Source organism: Cucurbita maxima, unplaced genomic scaffold, assembly GCF_002738345.1.
Source record: "Cucurbita maxima cultivar Rimu unplaced genomic scaffold, Cmax_1.0 Cma_Scf00031, whole genome shotgun sequence".
NCBI classification, from domain to species: domain Eukaryota; kingdom Viridiplantae; phylum Streptophyta; class Magnoliopsida; order Cucurbitales; family Cucurbitaceae; genus Cucurbita; species Cucurbita maxima.
This window is the reverse complement of record NW_019272047.1, coordinates 2,466,993-2,483,240: the sequence shown is the minus strand read 5'-3', so window position 1 is coordinate 2,483,240 and position 16,248 is coordinate 2,466,993. Positions and strand designations below refer to the sequence as shown.

The following is a 16,248-nucleotide window of genomic DNA, read 5'->3' as shown; positions in this document are numbered from 1 at the left end:
TAAGTATTTTAAAAAATATTCAATAAGTAACTGTGTTGTTGGGTCAAGTGATGCAAACACACACATATATGATGAGATCTATCATTTTAAAATAACATAGCATGACCCTGAGTTCTTTCCGGTCTAGGCAGGGTTGAATGTGTGGTACTTTCCCACACATGGTTCATGTACACGCACATGAACCCACCAAACAACTCGTATACGTACCCTTGGGCCTAGCTCGTCTGGCTAAACACACTGACGCGTCGTCGAGCAACACATAGGGAAAGACTCACATGATATCATGATGAACATGGATATCAAAGGTATGTGTCATAACATAATAGAGAAGTATCCCGACATGACATACATAAATGCATGAGGTCCCCATGGTTTAAAATCATAGCATATAATAAGAATAATTTCATTATTTCTTTCATTCATGTTATAGTACACCTATGAGTCATGTATGCAATAGTATCACAACTTCACTAAGAGAAAGTAGGTTGACCCCCACACACAAGACAAACAAGGGGCGCTCTCAAGTGGAGCCCATCTGGCCACGTGAGGGACAAAATTGAGAAGTATCATTTGCGACCGAGGATGATGGTGCATCACCCAACACGCCAAGAGTGTGTAATGAATCTAAGTCGAGGCATACACAAGGTTCCAGAGAGTGAGGCGACACTCATGTCGAAGACAAGCTCGAAAAGGGTTGGACAAGGACCCAAACCTTAACCTAAGAAGTCGAAATTTTGATATGAATTATGCATGTAGCTTGGGAATTAAGTCCGTTGATATGAAAGATGAAAGCTCACCAAATTTAGTGTCAATTAAATACTCACGGACTATGCACAAGTCGTATGTCTGCTTGTGAAAATGTCGTCTACTTGAGAAATTGAAGATGCCTCAAAATGTACTATAGGGGAGACATGATGTCAGCTCTCCACCACCCCTAGACCCGTGGCCTAAGTGAGCTACCTTGTGGCATGTATGAATGTCAAAGCGTGGGTGAGCGTCTTTCTTTGAAAATGGTCTTTCAAGAACAGTACCGAAAATCTTAGAATTTACGACTATTGTTATCCACTTTTTCTATTTTCCAAGACAGTATTTTAAAACAATATTAATTGTTTTCATCCAAAACTTTTTTAATTTTTATCTTTGGCAAAATTTAAAGATATTTTTTAGAAGGGCATTTTTATTAATTTACTTTATTTTAAATATAAAAGGGTCAGAAATGGACATTTATTTTTGTATAATTTAATTAAATTCTTATTGCTGAGTTGGGAACGTAGCTTCAACAAAACAGAGTTTGGGGCAAACCAAACCCCAACGTCTCCGCTCTCCAAATCAAAATTTACAGACCTTTCTCAACCCTTTGCCAAAACCCCATCAAAACCCTCCTCAATACGCTTATGCTACCCATTTCAAAGATGAAATCCTTCGTATCATCATCATCTTTCTCAACCCTCTCGCCCTATTTCCCCATTACCGCTTCTCCAACCCTCTCTTTGGCTTATAAATCGACGCAATGCAACCCTATATTCACCCACTTGTCCAATTTTTTCTCTCTGAAAACGCCCAGAGTTTCGTTGCCCAGAAACGAGGGGTTTTCAACCCAGAAGCGAACTGCCCAAATGGGAGCTTCCTTGTCACCGCCCTCCGGCGAGGTTCATGTGATAGTAGGGCCGATGTTTGCTGGGAAAACAACCTCTCTTCTTCGGCGGATTCAGTCCGAGAGCATCAATGGCAGGTATTTTATGCTCTGATTTTGTGCTTCTATTCATTAATCTAATGGGTTGCGAGTGTTTATTGTAATGTTTTCTCTAGTCTCGTTTGGACTTGTCTCCCTTGTATTTCTAAGTTTCTACGATTAATGGAAATGGGGCTTATTGTTATGATGGTCGGTGGTAAGTTTGCTAATAGATTGGGAGAATTTTATTGGCTTGAATAATAGCATGAGGGTATCCAATAAGAAATGAGAAGAAAATGGTACTCTAAGGTTTTTGTGAAGAATGATGATCTGATACTACGTTAAGAATAAGAATGAGAAACAAAAATGGGATTGAAAGTCCTCTGTTCCGATCTTTGTCACTTTCTTCCATTCTTCCTCTTCTCCCGCTTTGATACCATGTTAAGAATAACCTATGTTTCTCATTCTTAACCGTTTTGAACGGTTCTAATATGATTATTCTTGTCTATTCGTACAAATTCTCAATATTAGAGTTCTGCATATTGGTGATAAACGAGGGGTTAGGCTGAAATATGATGTGGGTTTTGGCCTCTTGATAAAGAATTTCCCCTTTAATGTATCTCTCAACACCCTAGAAGGCAGCCCTTTTAACATTAGACCATATGACCCTGACTCTTTCTTTGAAACAAGGCTATTGATACATAGACATTGTTGCACCAAGTTCTAAGGTCTAAACAGTTTCCATTTGAACTGTAAAATAAAGAAACATTCAAGAAGTAGGCGACTTGCATTTTCACCATGCCTTTTGGCTTTTGCAAATGTATGCACCAGTTCTGTTGGATTGTACAATTTGGCGTTATATCTTATAATTTGGAGATGATACAAGAGTTCAATGGTGATCACCTACTTGGGATTTGATAACTTGGATTGAATTTGTGCTATGAGGTATCTTGATTGGTGTAGAAGCCTCTTTTTTGGGTACAATTCATAAGAATTATTATTTTTTACAGAAGTGTAGCCATTATTAAGTCGAATAAAGACACGAGATATGGATTGGATTCGATTGTGACGCACGATGGCATGAAACTGCCTTGCTGGGCAGTACCGAACTTATCGTCTTTCAAACAAAAGTTTGGCGAAGGTGCTTATGACAAGGTATGATAATCCTACCTTCTTAAGGAAAGCTTGATATCTCTGTATGAGGCTAAAGATTTGGTTTACAGTTAGAATGAGCAGATAGCTGACTAATTGGGCATACTGATTTTCCTGTTAACTAAATTGTTAGTTTGCTTTTGATATTGGTATGACAGCTTGATGTGATTGGAATCGATGAAGCTCAATTCTTCGATGATCTTTACGATTTCTGTCGTGAAGCTGCTGATATGGATGGCAAAACTGTTATAGTTGCTGGGTTGGATGGGGATTACTTGAGGTATTATCAAAGTTACTGGCGTAGTTTTCGTTCGTTCATTCGAAATATTTGAATTATTTTCTTCAAAACTGATGGCCTTTCATTTGGCACACATTCAACTGAAGCTTTCATATTGATTTAAACTGAATACGCATTAGTAACTCAGCTAAAGCTTTTTTGTGTTGGGGTTTATCTGAAAAACATGAACAGGAGGAGCTTTGGTTCAGTTCTTGATATAATTCCGCTTGCCGATTCTGTAACAAAGTTAACTGCTCGATGCGAGATCTGTGGGAATCGAGCTTTCTTTACATTAAGGAAGACAGAAGAAAAAGAGACAGAGCTGATTGGTGGTGCTGACATGTATATGCCCGTATGTCGACAACATTATGTTAGCGGGCAAGTAGTGATAGAGACAGCAAGAACTGTTGTAGAAGAAGCACACAAGGTTGAGTTTACGACCACAGCATAGTTGTTCTTAGTAGTAGGTCTGCAGAATGACATACAGCCCAGCAGCCTATGCCGAAACATAGCAGTTGTTCGGTTGTCCCGACGATTACGTTAAGCAAGGAACGGGCGATTTTGGAAACGGATGGAATTGAATTGAAGAGGAGTGTAGCAGTTGTAGGTTTAGAAAATGGGATTGTTTTCATGGATTGGATGATAGGGAAAAAGGAGTGAATGGTATTGTCATATGTATTTGTGTTAGTTGAAAACTCAATTCATTATTGAGGGAGGAGACATTCATGTGTGTATTATTGGGTAAGTCGTTGATCACCCACCTGTTTCTTGTATTCTTAAAGAATTATCTCACCCACTGCCAGTTTCCATTGCAGTATAGCAACTACTTTTCATAGTTAAATAATGAAAAAGTTGTTTGGGTCAGGCCTATATATGTTGAAAAGTTAAACAAAAGTTGTATTTTCTTCAAATTTTCTTTGAACTTAGATTAGACCTTAGAATAGAACTTGACAATTCTGGCTAGACTCCATGTAACCTATACCTCTTTGTTGATGAGGAGGAAACTTTTGATTCAGTAATGTAAGATCTCACATCGATTAGAGAGCGAAACTTTCTAGTAGATGCATTTTAAAATTATGACTGAGGCTGACGATTGTACGTAACAGGTAAAAGTGGACAATATCTGCTAGCAATAGACTTTATCGATATTAGAAAGATCTTATTTATTCACGTCATTTTCTTGAAAAGATATTAGATCACCGTGGGACACTTTAAAATAAGTAATGGGGATCATTCCTTTATTCACACAAACTCTTCGATTACTTATCAGCTGCCTTGCTTGAGGAAGAGTTTCACTAAAATGGAGACGACCCGGAATAACGTCGGATCATTTCTGGATGGAGTGGAAAAGGGATATAAGAATTCATCTCTATATCTATTACAAGGTGAGAAGTAGGGGTCAATCGTTGGATCTTAGGATGCAAAATGAAGCAGTGTTGACAAACCACTTTCCTCAAGACTCATACCTAATGCCATGAGGTAAGGCAGCAATCATGTATACTCGCATCATTTTCCTAATTCTTCCTGCCAATGGAGTTTTGTCTCACTAACAGAGTATCTCACTAACTTATTGACTTCTAATTTCTCTCCATATACACATAAATACATATTTTCCAAGAATCTGAAACAGAAACAGAAACAATTATACTCCAGGAAAAAAAACAACATTATTTAGGCATCCTATGAACCATAGAATATCCCACCACCGGATGATCCAAACCATTCTAAGTGTTCAATTATTTGTTGACTTTATAAAGTATCCACAAAGACCAAGGTAAACACATTCGAAGTTTATAACGATATCTATTTCTTTCTTTAAAATCGAAGGTTTAACCCTCCACCGCACCGAAGTTTATGCAGTCACATATAGAGACTGCTTTAGTCTAGTCTGATCAAATATCTGTAATAAACAAAAGGGCATCCCACAAACAACCATACAAAAATTAAAATTTTAATTTATAACCCTCAATACTTCCTGTTAGAAAGAAGAAATCATAATTGCAAGAGTAAGATTTCAAAATCACTGTCAGAAAGAATTTGTTGGTGATAAAATGATATATAATCTACATCATGCCATCCAACGAGCACAAAATAGTAGCTTCACTGCTTAATCATCCCATAAGTCATAGGAACTTACAATGAAGGCTATCCTTTTATGAGACTAAAGAAAGCATTCAAAACATCAAGAATCATTTCCAATTTTCATCATATGAAAAGAAAAATCATTGAACCTTTCTCTTTAAACAAAAGACCATACAGCCAAAACAATGAGAAAGTAACAAGCAAAACAAGAAAAAAGAAATTGAGCAAAAATTATGCTTCAACTTTCTCAGGAGCTTAAAAACATCCAAGGTTCAAACAAACAAATTTCATAGTCCACCAGATTGTCAGCCAACTTTCCAAATATTCTACCTTCTGAAATGCTGTGACACCCATCAACGGAAAAGTAATAAAGAGTCTGATATCTAGGATCTATCACAGCCACATCAGGAAGAGCAAAATTTGCCTATTACTAAGAAAAACGTTACCATTTGTGGATGACAATCACGTAATCAGAAGAAGACCGCTTGAAAGATGAAATGCTAGCACAAGAGATCACATAAAAGAGCATCATAGCAAAGTGTGTGAGAACTTTTTCTTTGAAGTTCATTGGTGTTATACTGTTTGGATAATAAAGAACATTTGTTTCCCTCTTAAAGCTACTCGCGTACTACTGCCAATTTCCTGGTTACACCCTGAAACTCTGGAAATCAACTTGAGTTTATGACAATGTGGCAAGAGATATTATATTCTAACCATACCAACTAACATAGGAAATAAAAAATGGACATACAAATTACACAAAGGTTCATTTCTCCAAACCCCTTAACGGGCATCTTTGTTTATGGATCAAAAACAAAGAATCATGTGAAGTCTTCAACTATTTCATTTAGACGAAAAGGAGCAAAACAGAAACAGAATGAAGCTTCATTTAGCTTATTGACACAACCCGGTCGCATGGTTAATAAGTAGAACATCGTAAAAATGTCCACAAATAGAACTCGAAATTCAGAAGAAGAAAAAACCCTAAAACGCACAATCTTATTTCTTGTAACGAGCTACCTCGCCTTCATTGGGGAAAAACCCCATAAGCCGACCGGCCGAGTTCTGATAAGCATACATGAAGCCTCCCATCAGTCCAATTAGACCGCCGGTCACCATTGACGGTCCTCTAATCCCGGGCTTAATCCCTAAAACGCAAAGAACACAACACATTTCCAGATTAGTAAGGAAAAAGGAAGAGAAACAAAGAAGAAAAGAAGAAAGAAGAAATTGGCACCGGAAAGATAGCCGACGGTAACGGAAACGCCGGTGATGGTGACGAAACGAAGGTAATCGAGAGTGTCAAAATTGCCGACGACTTTGGTGAATGGAGGGTTCCGATCTATTACCGGGTACTCCGGCTTGGTCGATGCTGTAATGTCAGTGTTCATCTTGTCTTCTCCGGAGCTGAAACTGAAACTGAAACTGAATCTGATATCCGCCGGCTCTCTCTCTCCCTAAATTGCTGTGGGACTCTGCAAAAACTCGGTTGCCGAATCGCTGGGAGTTGAAGACGATGCAAGTGCGAGTGATTGCGGACTGATGAATGGGCTTTTTCATGGGCCGGGCCCAAAATAGTTACATCGGCCCATTATAAAAATGAGTTTTGGAAAGAGACATCTAGATAAACGGCCATATTTAAATTGAATATTGTCCAACTTCTCTCCATAACTAACCCTAATCACGCAAAACTTGCAAACTTCTCATGCAAAACTCATTCTATTTTACACTAAAATTTTGCTGTCGTAGACGAGCCGTTTCTCTTTCTTATCGAATGGTCTTACTATCAGTTCGGTTGGAAGACTTATCTTATGTAACATGTGTCCAATGGCTCTTGCACATGTCAGGTATGCTTATATAATATAATGATGTATTATGATGAGGTTATGATGATACAATGACGTGAATTGATACAATATGATTATGCATTATGATGATGTTATGTTGATATGATGGTACGTTGGAATGATGATTTATTATGACATGATGACATAAGATGTATAATGCTGATGCGACATAATATGATAATATTTCATATTACAATGATGTGCATGTATGAGATGTCATGTTGCATTATGATGAAGAGTTTTTTGGTACACGACCTTTATGAGGTTATAAATGATGAATGTATGGAAGCTTATGCATGCATGTTACCCAAGTAAAGTAACCCTTCAAATTTTTTTGAAATATTACTCGCAGAGATTCTTAAAATGTGCTGATGTGCGAGCATATCTTACCTTAAGTGGTTAGAATATTCATGATTACGACTCTAGACAAAAAAATTTGGTTGAGAAAGCTATGTATGATGTGAAAAATTACCAAAGTACTTCTAGGATTAGAGTAGACAGTCGATAGGATTATCTCCTTAACAAAGCATGTGTGAGTGAGCCAAGTTAAGATTAGGACGCTAGAATTAGAGCGGCTTCACGTGGACCTAGGTCAATATGTTTCTAGTAGACCGAACAACCTAGGATCATAAGTAGTGATTAGAGGTCTAAACCTTAGCCCCAAAGAGTTAGTCCCAAGTATTTTAGCAATGTGAGATGAGATTTAAACCTTCTATACGCCCTAAGAACCTAGTAAACCTCCATGACAAGGATGACTAAGAAAACTCAAGAGGCCTAGTTGCAGTGTGAATGATATCACCCGAGTTTCTTACTCATATCTCCTTGAGTATACTATTAGGGCTAACAGTGACCCAGATCGAACCTTTAGCACCCTTCCAAGCAGTAGGAGCTCATGTGCGTTACTGTCGAGCCAAACCTAATAAGCTGGATAGTGTAACACACTGAGACGATCATGTGACATTATCTGGTGGAAATGGGCAGGGTTCTCTTGAGGGCTCCTACATTGTAAACACATCTTAGTGCGTTGGACCACACAAAGTAACCTAATAGCTTATAAGCACCATGGTCACTCTTCCAAACTCAAGTGACTCTAGAGCCATGATTGGTTTTTAACCTCGGGATCGATTATAAGCCAAGACAAATAAAAATCAAATTGAAAAAAAAAAAAACACGAAGGAAACATATATTCGATCTTGAAAATAAAGTTCTGATAACAAATGATAAGGAATGTGGAGCGGGACAAGGAATTGGGCGGGGACGAAAAATATAATCTCGTCTCTGTCCTATTTATCTATCAAAGAAAAAACGTTCTCGACCCCTCTCTTATTCCTCGACTAAGCAGGGAATCTCTTCCCCACAATCACGAGATCGAGTAAAATGGATATCAATAACTTAAAAAAAAAAACAAAGGGAGCTCAAAGTGCATCTAACACATCCAAATAAAGTAATGTTAATGAGACATGTTAGCCTTTGTCATCTACACACCTTCCACTATGTTACATCCACTAACTTGATTCCCCTCTTCCCATAACTAAAGTGTTAAGCATGTGAGTTCAAAAAATTATTAAACTCCAAATCTATGTTTAAACCTAAATGATTCCCAAAAAAAGAAAGCTTGAAGTGTTTCTTTGACGTAAGCTTGAAGAAATGAATCTTAACTTTCTCGAAGGCTGTGAAGTCCTATCATTTCTTAAAGACCAAACCTTTGTTGAAACATGGCCACACAGATCATTTAGAACAAAACACTACAATGTCTTCTCGTTCTACTCGGCTCACCATTCTCCATCTGTCTGTGCTGCTCGCTTTCCTCGTAGCTCCACGAAGATCAGGTACTTAGCTTCTTGTTTGTCTTGTTTTTATTAGGAATCACAACTCTCCACAACGGTATGGTGTTGTCCACTTTGAGTATAAGTTCTCGTGGCTTTGTTTTGGTCTGGGCTTCTCCAAAAAGCCTCATACTAATGGAGAGTATTTCTTGACCGTCTTTTTGTTATGAAAGAAAAATGGGTTCGATTTTTTTTTTTTCTTTCCTGTGTTGGGTTATGAAAGAGGGGCAATTTGAGGAGTGGTGCATAGCTGATGAGCAAGTGCCGGATGATGAGCTGCAAAGAGCTCTTGATTGGGCTTGTGGGAAAGGAGGAGCGAATTGTGGTGATATTCAAGTGAAGCGTCCTTGTTTTTACCCAGACACTGTTAGGGATCATGCTTCTTATGCTTTTAATAGTTACTATCAAAAGTTTAAGCATAAGGGTGCCTCTTGCTTCTTCAATTCGGCTGCCATGGTCACCGCTCTCGATCCTAGTAAGTGTTCTTAATCTAACCCCATCTTCTTGATCTTCTCGTCTTGTACTTCATGGTTACTATATAGTTTTTGTAATGGTACAAGCTCATCGCTAGTAGATATTGTTCTTTTTGAGCTTTTCTGTATAGTTTTTGTAACAGTACAAGCTCATCGTTAGTAGATATTTTTCTCTTTGAGCTTTCCTGTATTGTTTTTGTAACAGTACAAGCTCATCGCTAGTAGATATTTTTCTCTTTGGGGTTTTCTTTTCGGGTTTTCTCTCAGGTTTTTAAAATGTGTCTACTAGGGAGAGGTTTCCACATCTTTATAGAGAATGTTTCATTCTTCTCCTCAACTAATGTGGGATCTTGCAATCTCCTACGATGTGGGATCTCACAATCCACCATCGAGAGGTTTCTACACCCTTGTAAAAAATATTTTGCTCCCCTCTTGAATTGACGTGTGATCTCACAATCCAATCCTCAGAGGTTTCCACACCCTTATAAAAAATGATTAGTTCCCCTCTTCAACTGATGTCGAATCTCACAATCCATCCTAACAGGTTTTTACACTCTTATAAAGAATATTTCATTCCTCTCTCCAATTGACGTGGGATCTCCTAATCTACCCTCGAGAAGTTTCCACACCCTTATAAAAAATGTTTCGTTCCCCCTCTCCAACCGATGTGGGATCTCACATTTCACCCCCTTCAAAGTCCAGAGTTCTCGTTGAAACTCGTTCCTTTTTCCAATCAACGTGGACCTCGCCGTTTTCTTGGTCAACTTGCTTATACATTTTCCTTAAAACTAATCTTCCTTTCCTTGGCAGGTCATGGTTCATGCAAGTTTGAGTATGTACCTTGAAGAAGGGCATGGCTTAGTCATCAAAGAGGCTTCCTAACTTTGAGTATTCAACCGTTTTTTATATGGATCAAGATATCTCAATCATATAATATGAACTACGAAGAAAATAAGTTTTACTTATTTTTAGATGGTTACAAATTTTGAGTGAATGATAGTTTAGAATTATGGTGTTTCGTTACGGTGTTTTATGACTTTTTTGTTACTTGATTTGCAAAAATTCAAGTGTACGGATCAAATTTTAATATAATGAGTTTGAGTGTTTTTGTTTTATGCAACTATTATGAATATTAACCTCCAATTTTATCCGTGTACAAGACATTTTCATCAAAAGTCACATCACAATGTCTTAGGATTCTTTTATTCTTGATGTTTCGAAACTTGTACTCGAAATTGTCAAAATCACAGCCTATGAAGTAGCACTTCACAGCCTCAACGTTAGGCCTGCCATTCTTCTTTGGATCAACACGAACATACATAGTGCAGCCAAAAATTTTCAAGTGAAAGTACTTGAGTTCTTTTCCTGTCCATACCTCTTCTGTCAACGTGATCCCCAAGGGTACTGATGGTTCTCTATTGATCAAGTCAGTTGTATTTATAACATCGGTCCAGAATGCCTTTAGCAATCCAAAATGAATCACTATACTTCTTACTCGCTCATTTAATGTTCTGTTCATTCGTTTAGAAACACCATTTTTTCTTACTTTACCAAAAACTATCCTCGTTAATCTAATTCACTCAAACTGCACAAAATGTTGAATTCTGACTTGTCGTAATCTCCTCCATTATCGGACCTCAAAAATTTGATCTTCAAGTCAGTCTGATTTCCAACTTCAGTTTTCCACTTCAAGGTGGGATACACACCTTCCTGCTGAAATCATCAATAAAGGTGACGTAAAAGTTTGATTCACTAAATGAAGGAGCTGGAGATGGTCCCTGAATATCTGTATGGACTGTTTTCTATAGGGAATGAACTCCTCATCCACGTATTAGAAGCATTGAGAACCATTTTGATTTTATTAAGAATTAAAAAAAAAAAAAGCAATAAATTCGAGAGTAAAAACTCTACGTTTGTAAAAATCCTTGCAAGACTGCTTGGATACAAAAGTTTTTCCACATTCCACGAGATCTTCCTTGCTATGACTCGAACACAAGTTCAAGGCTTGTGGGAGTCTCTTGAAAGAAAATCCCAAAGGGATTGGAGAAGGAGAGATTCGAGAATTCTCCAAATATATAATTTCATTCTTCAGAGGAAATGGGAGAGATTCGTATGTCTTTAGCTCAATCCTAAACCCTAAATATATTTTTTATTTATTTAATATATTAAATATTAATTTGATATTTAAAATTATATTTAATATATCAATTTAAACCCTTCAAATTTTCTTTCAAATAAATTAAACCTTTTAGTGTTAATATGAATTAGCAAGGAAACCGTATGGACTTATAGATTATAAGCTCTGATGATACAAAATTACAATTGAGCCAAAAGTTCGTTTTATCCCTGTAATTACATCTTTCAACATAAGTACCACCGATTCTCTAAGGAAGAATTTATTTATGATCCAATCATAAACCAAGTCCCTCTCGGGCCAATAAGAGGGTGGGGCCCGTTTGTTCAAGTCCCGAAATCAGTACTTAAGAGAACAATTCATCTACTCTCAAATGAGTGAATTTTATCTCATGATATTATGTTCCCAACTCTTTATTTAGTCTAATAGTGGTATATTGAATCGACTAAAAAAGTCATTTTCATTCATGTAAATTAAAGGACAAACTCTCACAGGCAAGAGTTCATAACTCACTCAGGATTAAGATCGAGCCGCATATGATCATCATGTAAAATATTAATCTTCTCGATTTATGAAGAGTAATTAAATATTTCTTGGTCCAGTCTTATACAAACTCATTGTATAGGATACCTCCACTTACATGGCTCCACATGAACGATTTAGATCAGATCATTTGTAACGATTACAAAGTGGGCTATATTAATAGAGTTATCAAGATAAGACGCCCAACCTTATCCATATACTATAGACTCTTTAGGTTATTACTTGAACACGATCCTCTTGTGTGTCAACCACATACTGTTCAAGATTACATTAATAAATTAAATTTAGATTTTCATACCATAGATAACAATTAAATTACAAATAAAATAATAAAAATTATTTTTAAAAACTAAATAGTTAATTACTGGGTTTTAGGGCATAAATCCCAACACTATTTTCAACTGCAATTTTTTCCGCTCATAACACAGCTTTCATAAGAACTCATATCAACAGATTTCAAACCTTCTAAAACTTATTTCGCAACCGTTATCTTTTTTTTCCTTTGACGCTCATATGTCTAAGTTTATTGTGTCATAGACTCGAATTTAAAGCACTCTCCGCAACAACAACCATGTTTATAAACCCTATAGTGGTGCATAAGGTTCCAAATTTTTTGTGTCACATGCTACCACCATTGCACCCTTTACCATCTTCCATGAACTCTTCCCAAACTCTGTTGCATAACTTGTGGTGACCAATAGAGATCAGGTTTTTTTTAGACAAGGAATATATTTGACAACCTTTAATGTCCACTAATTTCCTCGGTGAGTTTTTATGCAGAACCCTCCTTTTCTTCAATCTCCAAGTGTAACGATCCTAAATTTCTACATACTCAGAATCATTACTATCCCTTGTGTTCATCTTTAATGCGAAAATATAACTCATAAAAGAAAACATCATCTATATCATATAAATGTTGAAAGCATTTAAAACATCATTTTCTCTTCTAAACATAATCATGATCTTACGTGTTTAAATATGAAAAACTAAAATTTAGAGAAAATACAAAATAATTTAAAAACGATGAAATATAAATATGAGTCTACCCTATGCACGTGCCACAGTCTCTGCTTGTGACGCTGCCATTCTCCGTACATGTGCGTCTTGCCTTTACCTGAAAATGATGTGGCACACGGCCTGAGTATTTCGAAGGATACTCAGTAAGTGGCCCCACTATAGGGGGTTATGCAAATGCAAACACATGCAATCATGCCCTTAGGACCTATCTTTATTCTCTAAGGGTGGCCTTCAGTCTCAAACTACTATAGATGTGTAGTACTTCTTTACACACGACTCACATGTGCGAGAGTGAATCCCCAGGGGGCTTGCACACCCCTTGGACCCTCTCTAGTCAAGCTAACCTGTAGGGAGGTCCAGAGGTCAGTGAAACCCCATAGTGTCATGCTCTGCATGAACACCCTCATCACCATATTGTGTGTGATTGCAGTCATCCTCTTCGGGGAAGTATTCCTATGCTGATGAACATACAATATGCATGGGTTCCCTCTAAATTCCATCGTCTCTTCTAACACAAGCCTCTAGTCTTATCTCTTTGTTACATTAAGTTACACATGCTCGTTGAATATTTACATTAATATCATTTTCATGCTCTTAGGGTTGTGTCCTATATCAGTCTATCAACATGATGTAATATGACACTCATCGTTATATATCATGCTTAATATGGAAAGTATTAGCATATCAAGTACGTCATACATCAAACTATATATATTACGCATATCATCAAGCATCATAACTCATACATTATCATAACTCATAATCATCATATATTAGTATACGACATCATACGATACAACTCATACATCAGAAATTGTAACTCATACAATTTCTAGTTTATCCTATAGTAAAGTCATTTACTTGAGTAACTTAGACTGATGTCACCTATTTATACTTGCAATTTCAAGTTCAATTCTCTACATTTTACAATAGTCCATATGTTAGACTTCATGCGAGTATTAGAGAGTAGAGTCTTTAAATGTATATATGTATGTGAGTATTATCTGCTTTCTTGATGTCTCATATTTCAAAATTCAATTCTTTTTCCATGGTTTATGGTCTGTAATTCTTATTCTTAGAAATCAAGTTGTGTTTGACAGTACACATAAAAAATTGTCAGTGTTATTTCGGTGCTTGAATTACACAGATAATAAAAGACAGTTTAATTCATTCTATATCTCTCATTTTTACTTCTCTATATTTCATNCTCTCTTTATTAAGACCAATCGAGAAGAGAATACAAGACACTCTGTAGAATACTTCTGCTTTTTATTGTTTTTAGATTTCTTGGATGAATAACCTAGGTAGGGTGGGGGTATTTATACTAAGAGTAAACAATCTATATTTAACCAATCTAAATCTAGACCTAACCGATTTGAATCTAGACCTAACAAATTGAATCTTTCTCCTAAAATATCTACATCTCTTTCTCCTAAAATCTCTACTAAAATAAATATACTGGGCTCGTACAATTAGGCTTGACTCTATTGGGCTAGTACAATTATTGGGCTTGACTCTATTGGGCTAGTGATGATATTTCAACACAAAACACTACAATGTCTTCTCGTTCTACTCGGCTCACCATTCTCCATCTGTCTGTGCTGCTCGCTTTCCTCGTAGCTCCACGAAGATCAGGTACTTAGCTTCTTGTTTGTCTTGTTTTTATTAGGAATCACAACTCTCCACAACGGTATGGTGTTGTCCACTTTGAGTATAAGTTCTCGTGGCTTTGTTTTGGTCTGGGCTTCTCCAAAAAGCCTCATACTAATGGAGAGTATTTCTTGACCGTCTTTTTGTTATGAAAGAAAAATGGGTTCGATTTTTTTTTTTTCTTTCCTGTGTTGGGTTATGAAAGAGGGGCAATTTGAGGAGTGGTGCATAGCTGATGAGCAAGTGCCGGATGATGAGCTGCAAAGAGCTCTTGATTGGGCTTGTGGGAAAGGAGGAGCGAATTGTGGTGATATTCAAGTGAAGCGTCCTTGTTTTTACCCAGACACTGTTAGGGATCATGCTTCTTATGCTTTTAATAGTTACTATCAAAAGTTTAAGCATAAGGGTGCCTCTTGCTTCTTCAATTCGGCTGCCATGGTCACCGCTCTCGATCCTAGTAAGTGTTCTTAATCTAACCCCATCTTCTTGATCTTCTCGTCTTGTACTTCATGGTTACTATATAGTTTTTGTAATGGTACAAGCTCATCGCTAGTAGATATTGTTCTTTTTGAGCTTTTCTGTATAGTTTTTGTAACAGTACAAGCTCATCGTTAGTAGATATTTTTCTCTTTGAGCTTTCCTGTATTGTTTTTGTAACAGTACAAGCTCATCGCTAGTAGATATTTTTCTCTTTGGGGTTTTCTTTTCGGGTTTTCTCTCAGGTTTTTAAAATGTGTCTACTAGGGAGAGGTTTCCACATCTTTATAGAGAATGTTTCATTCTTCTCCTCAACTAATGTGGGATCTTGCAATCTCCTACGATGTGGGATCTCACAATCCACCATCGAGAGGTTTCTACACCCTTGTAAAAAATATTTTGCTCCCCTCTTGAATTGACGTGTGATCTCACAATCCAATCCTCAGAGGTTTCCACACCCTTATAAAAAATGATTAGTTCCCCTCTTCAACTGATGTCGAATCTCACAATCCATCCTAACAGGTTTTTACACTCTTATAAAGAATATTTCATTCCTCTCTCCAATTGACGTGGGATCTCCTAATCTACCCTCGAGAAGTTTCCACACCCTTATAAAAAATGTTTCGTTCCCCCTCTCCAACCGATGTGGGATCTCACATTTCACCCCCTTCAAAGTCCAGAGTTCTCGTTGAAACTCGTTCCTTTTTCCAATCAACGTGGACCTCGCCGTTTTCTTGGTCAACTTGCTTATACATTTTCCTTAAAACTAATCTTCCTTTCCTTGGCAGGTCATGGTTCATGCAAGTTTGAGTATGTACCTTGAAGAAGGGCATGGCTTAGTCATCAAAGAGGCTTCCTAACTTTGAGTATTCAACCGTTTTTTATATGGATCAAGATATCTCAATCATATAATATGAACTACGAAGAAAATAAGTTTTACTTATTTTTAGATGGTTACAAATTTTGAGTGAATGATAGTTTAGAATTATGGTGTTTCGTTACGGTGTTTTATGACTTTTTTGTTACTTGATTTGCAAAAATTCAAGTGTACGGATCAAATTTTAATATAATGAGTTTGAGTGTTTTTGTTTTATGCAA

At 36.9% G+C, this 16,248-nt stretch overlaps 4 protein-coding genes across 5 annotated transcripts; 3 read left to right on the top strand and 1 right to left on the bottom strand.

Moving 5' to 3' along the window:
• Window positions 1–1,269: 1,269 nt before the first annotated feature.
• On the top strand, window positions 1,270–3,874 carry LOC111466371 (thymidine kinase a-like). Its single transcript, XM_023110988.1, has 4 exons — window positions 1,270–1,732; window positions 2,683–2,827; window positions 2,983–3,104; window positions 3,294–3,874. The coding sequence occupies exons 1-4, from the start codon at window positions 1,395–1,397 to the stop codon at window positions 3,550–3,552; spliced, it is 864 nt and encodes a 287-aa protein (XP_022966756.1). The 5' UTR covers window positions 1,270–1,394; the 3' UTR covers window positions 3,553–3,874.
• Window positions 3,875–6,004: 2,130 nt separating this feature from the next.
• LOC111466374 (NADH-ubiquinone oxidoreductase 20.9 kDa subunit-like) lies at window positions 6,005–6,695 on the bottom strand. The gene is made up of 2 exons (XM_023110992.1): window positions 6,421–6,695; window positions 6,005–6,331 (listed from the first exon to the last, which is right to left on the bottom strand). The coding sequence occupies exons 1-2, from the start codon at window positions 6,572–6,574 to the stop codon at window positions 6,183–6,185; spliced, it is 303 nt and encodes a 100-aa protein (XP_022966760.1). The 5' UTR covers window positions 6,575–6,695; the 3' UTR covers window positions 6,005–6,182.
• A 2,044-nt stretch (window positions 6,696–8,739) lies between these two features.
• On the top strand, window positions 8,740–10,449 carry LOC111466372 (PLASMODESMATA CALLOSE-BINDING PROTEIN 5-like). The gene is made up of 3 exons (XM_023110989.1): window positions 8,740–8,859; window positions 9,080–9,331; window positions 10,140–10,449. Exons 1-3 carry the CDS (start codon window positions 8,781–8,783, stop codon window positions 10,172–10,174), a joined length of 366 nt encoding a protein of 121 aa, XP_022966757.1. The 5' UTR covers window positions 8,740–8,780; the 3' UTR covers window positions 10,175–10,449.
• On the top strand, window positions 8,754–16,248 carry LOC111466373 (PLASMODESMATA CALLOSE-BINDING PROTEIN 5-like). 2 transcript variants are annotated; one of them, XM_023110991.1, is made up of 4 exons: window positions 8,754–8,782; window positions 14,582–14,658; window positions 14,879–15,130; window positions 15,939–16,248. In XM_023110991.1, coding segments are annotated over exons 1-4 (366 nt in total). In that variant the 5' UTR covers window positions 8,754–8,780; the 3' UTR covers window positions 15,974–16,248. The 2 variants fall into 2 exon arrangements, with proteins under 2 accessions (XP_022966759.1, XP_022966758.1); XM_023110990.1 differs by lacking the exon at window positions 8,754–8,782 and having other exon boundaries at window positions 14,565–14,658.

Coding starts and splice junctions, on each gene's coding strand:
- LOC111466373 (XM_023110991.1), top strand. Junction 14,659..14,878: donor CGTAGCTCCACGAAGATCAG/GTACTTAGCTTC, acceptor GGGTTATGAAAG/AGGGGCAATTTGAGGAGTGG. Junction 15,131..15,938: donor GGTCACCGCTCTCGATCCTA/GTAAGTGTTCTT, acceptor TTTCCTTGGCAG/GTCATGGTTCATGCAAGTTT.
- LOC111466374 (XM_023110992.1), bottom strand. CDS start 6,574: ATGAACACTGACATTACAGCATCGACCAAGCCGGAGTACCCGGTAATA. Junction 6,332..6,420: donor TACCGTCGGCTATCTTTCCG/GTGCCAATTTCT, acceptor TTTGCGTTTTAG/GGATTAAGCCCGGGATTAGA.
- LOC111466371 (XM_023110988.1), top strand. CDS start 1,395: ATGCTACCCATTTCAAAGATGAAATCCTTCGTATCATCATCATCTTTC. Junction 2,828..2,982: donor GCGAAGGTGCTTATGACAAG/GTATGATAATCC, acceptor TTGGTATGACAG/CTTGATGTGATTGGAATCGA. Junction 3,105..3,293: donor TTGGATGGGGATTACTTGAG/GTATTATCAAAG, acceptor AAACATGAACAG/GAGGAGCTTTGGTTCAGTTC.
- LOC111466372 (XM_023110989.1), top strand. CDS start 8,781: ATGTCTTCTCGTTCTACTCGGCTCACCATTCTCCATCTGTCTGTGCTG. Junction 8,860..9,079: donor CGTAGCTCCACGAAGATCAG/GTACTTAGCTTC, acceptor GGGTTATGAAAG/AGGGGCAATTTGAGGAGTGG. Junction 9,332..10,139: donor GGTCACCGCTCTCGATCCTA/GTAAGTGTTCTT, acceptor TTTCCTTGGCAG/GTCATGGTTCATGCAAGTTT.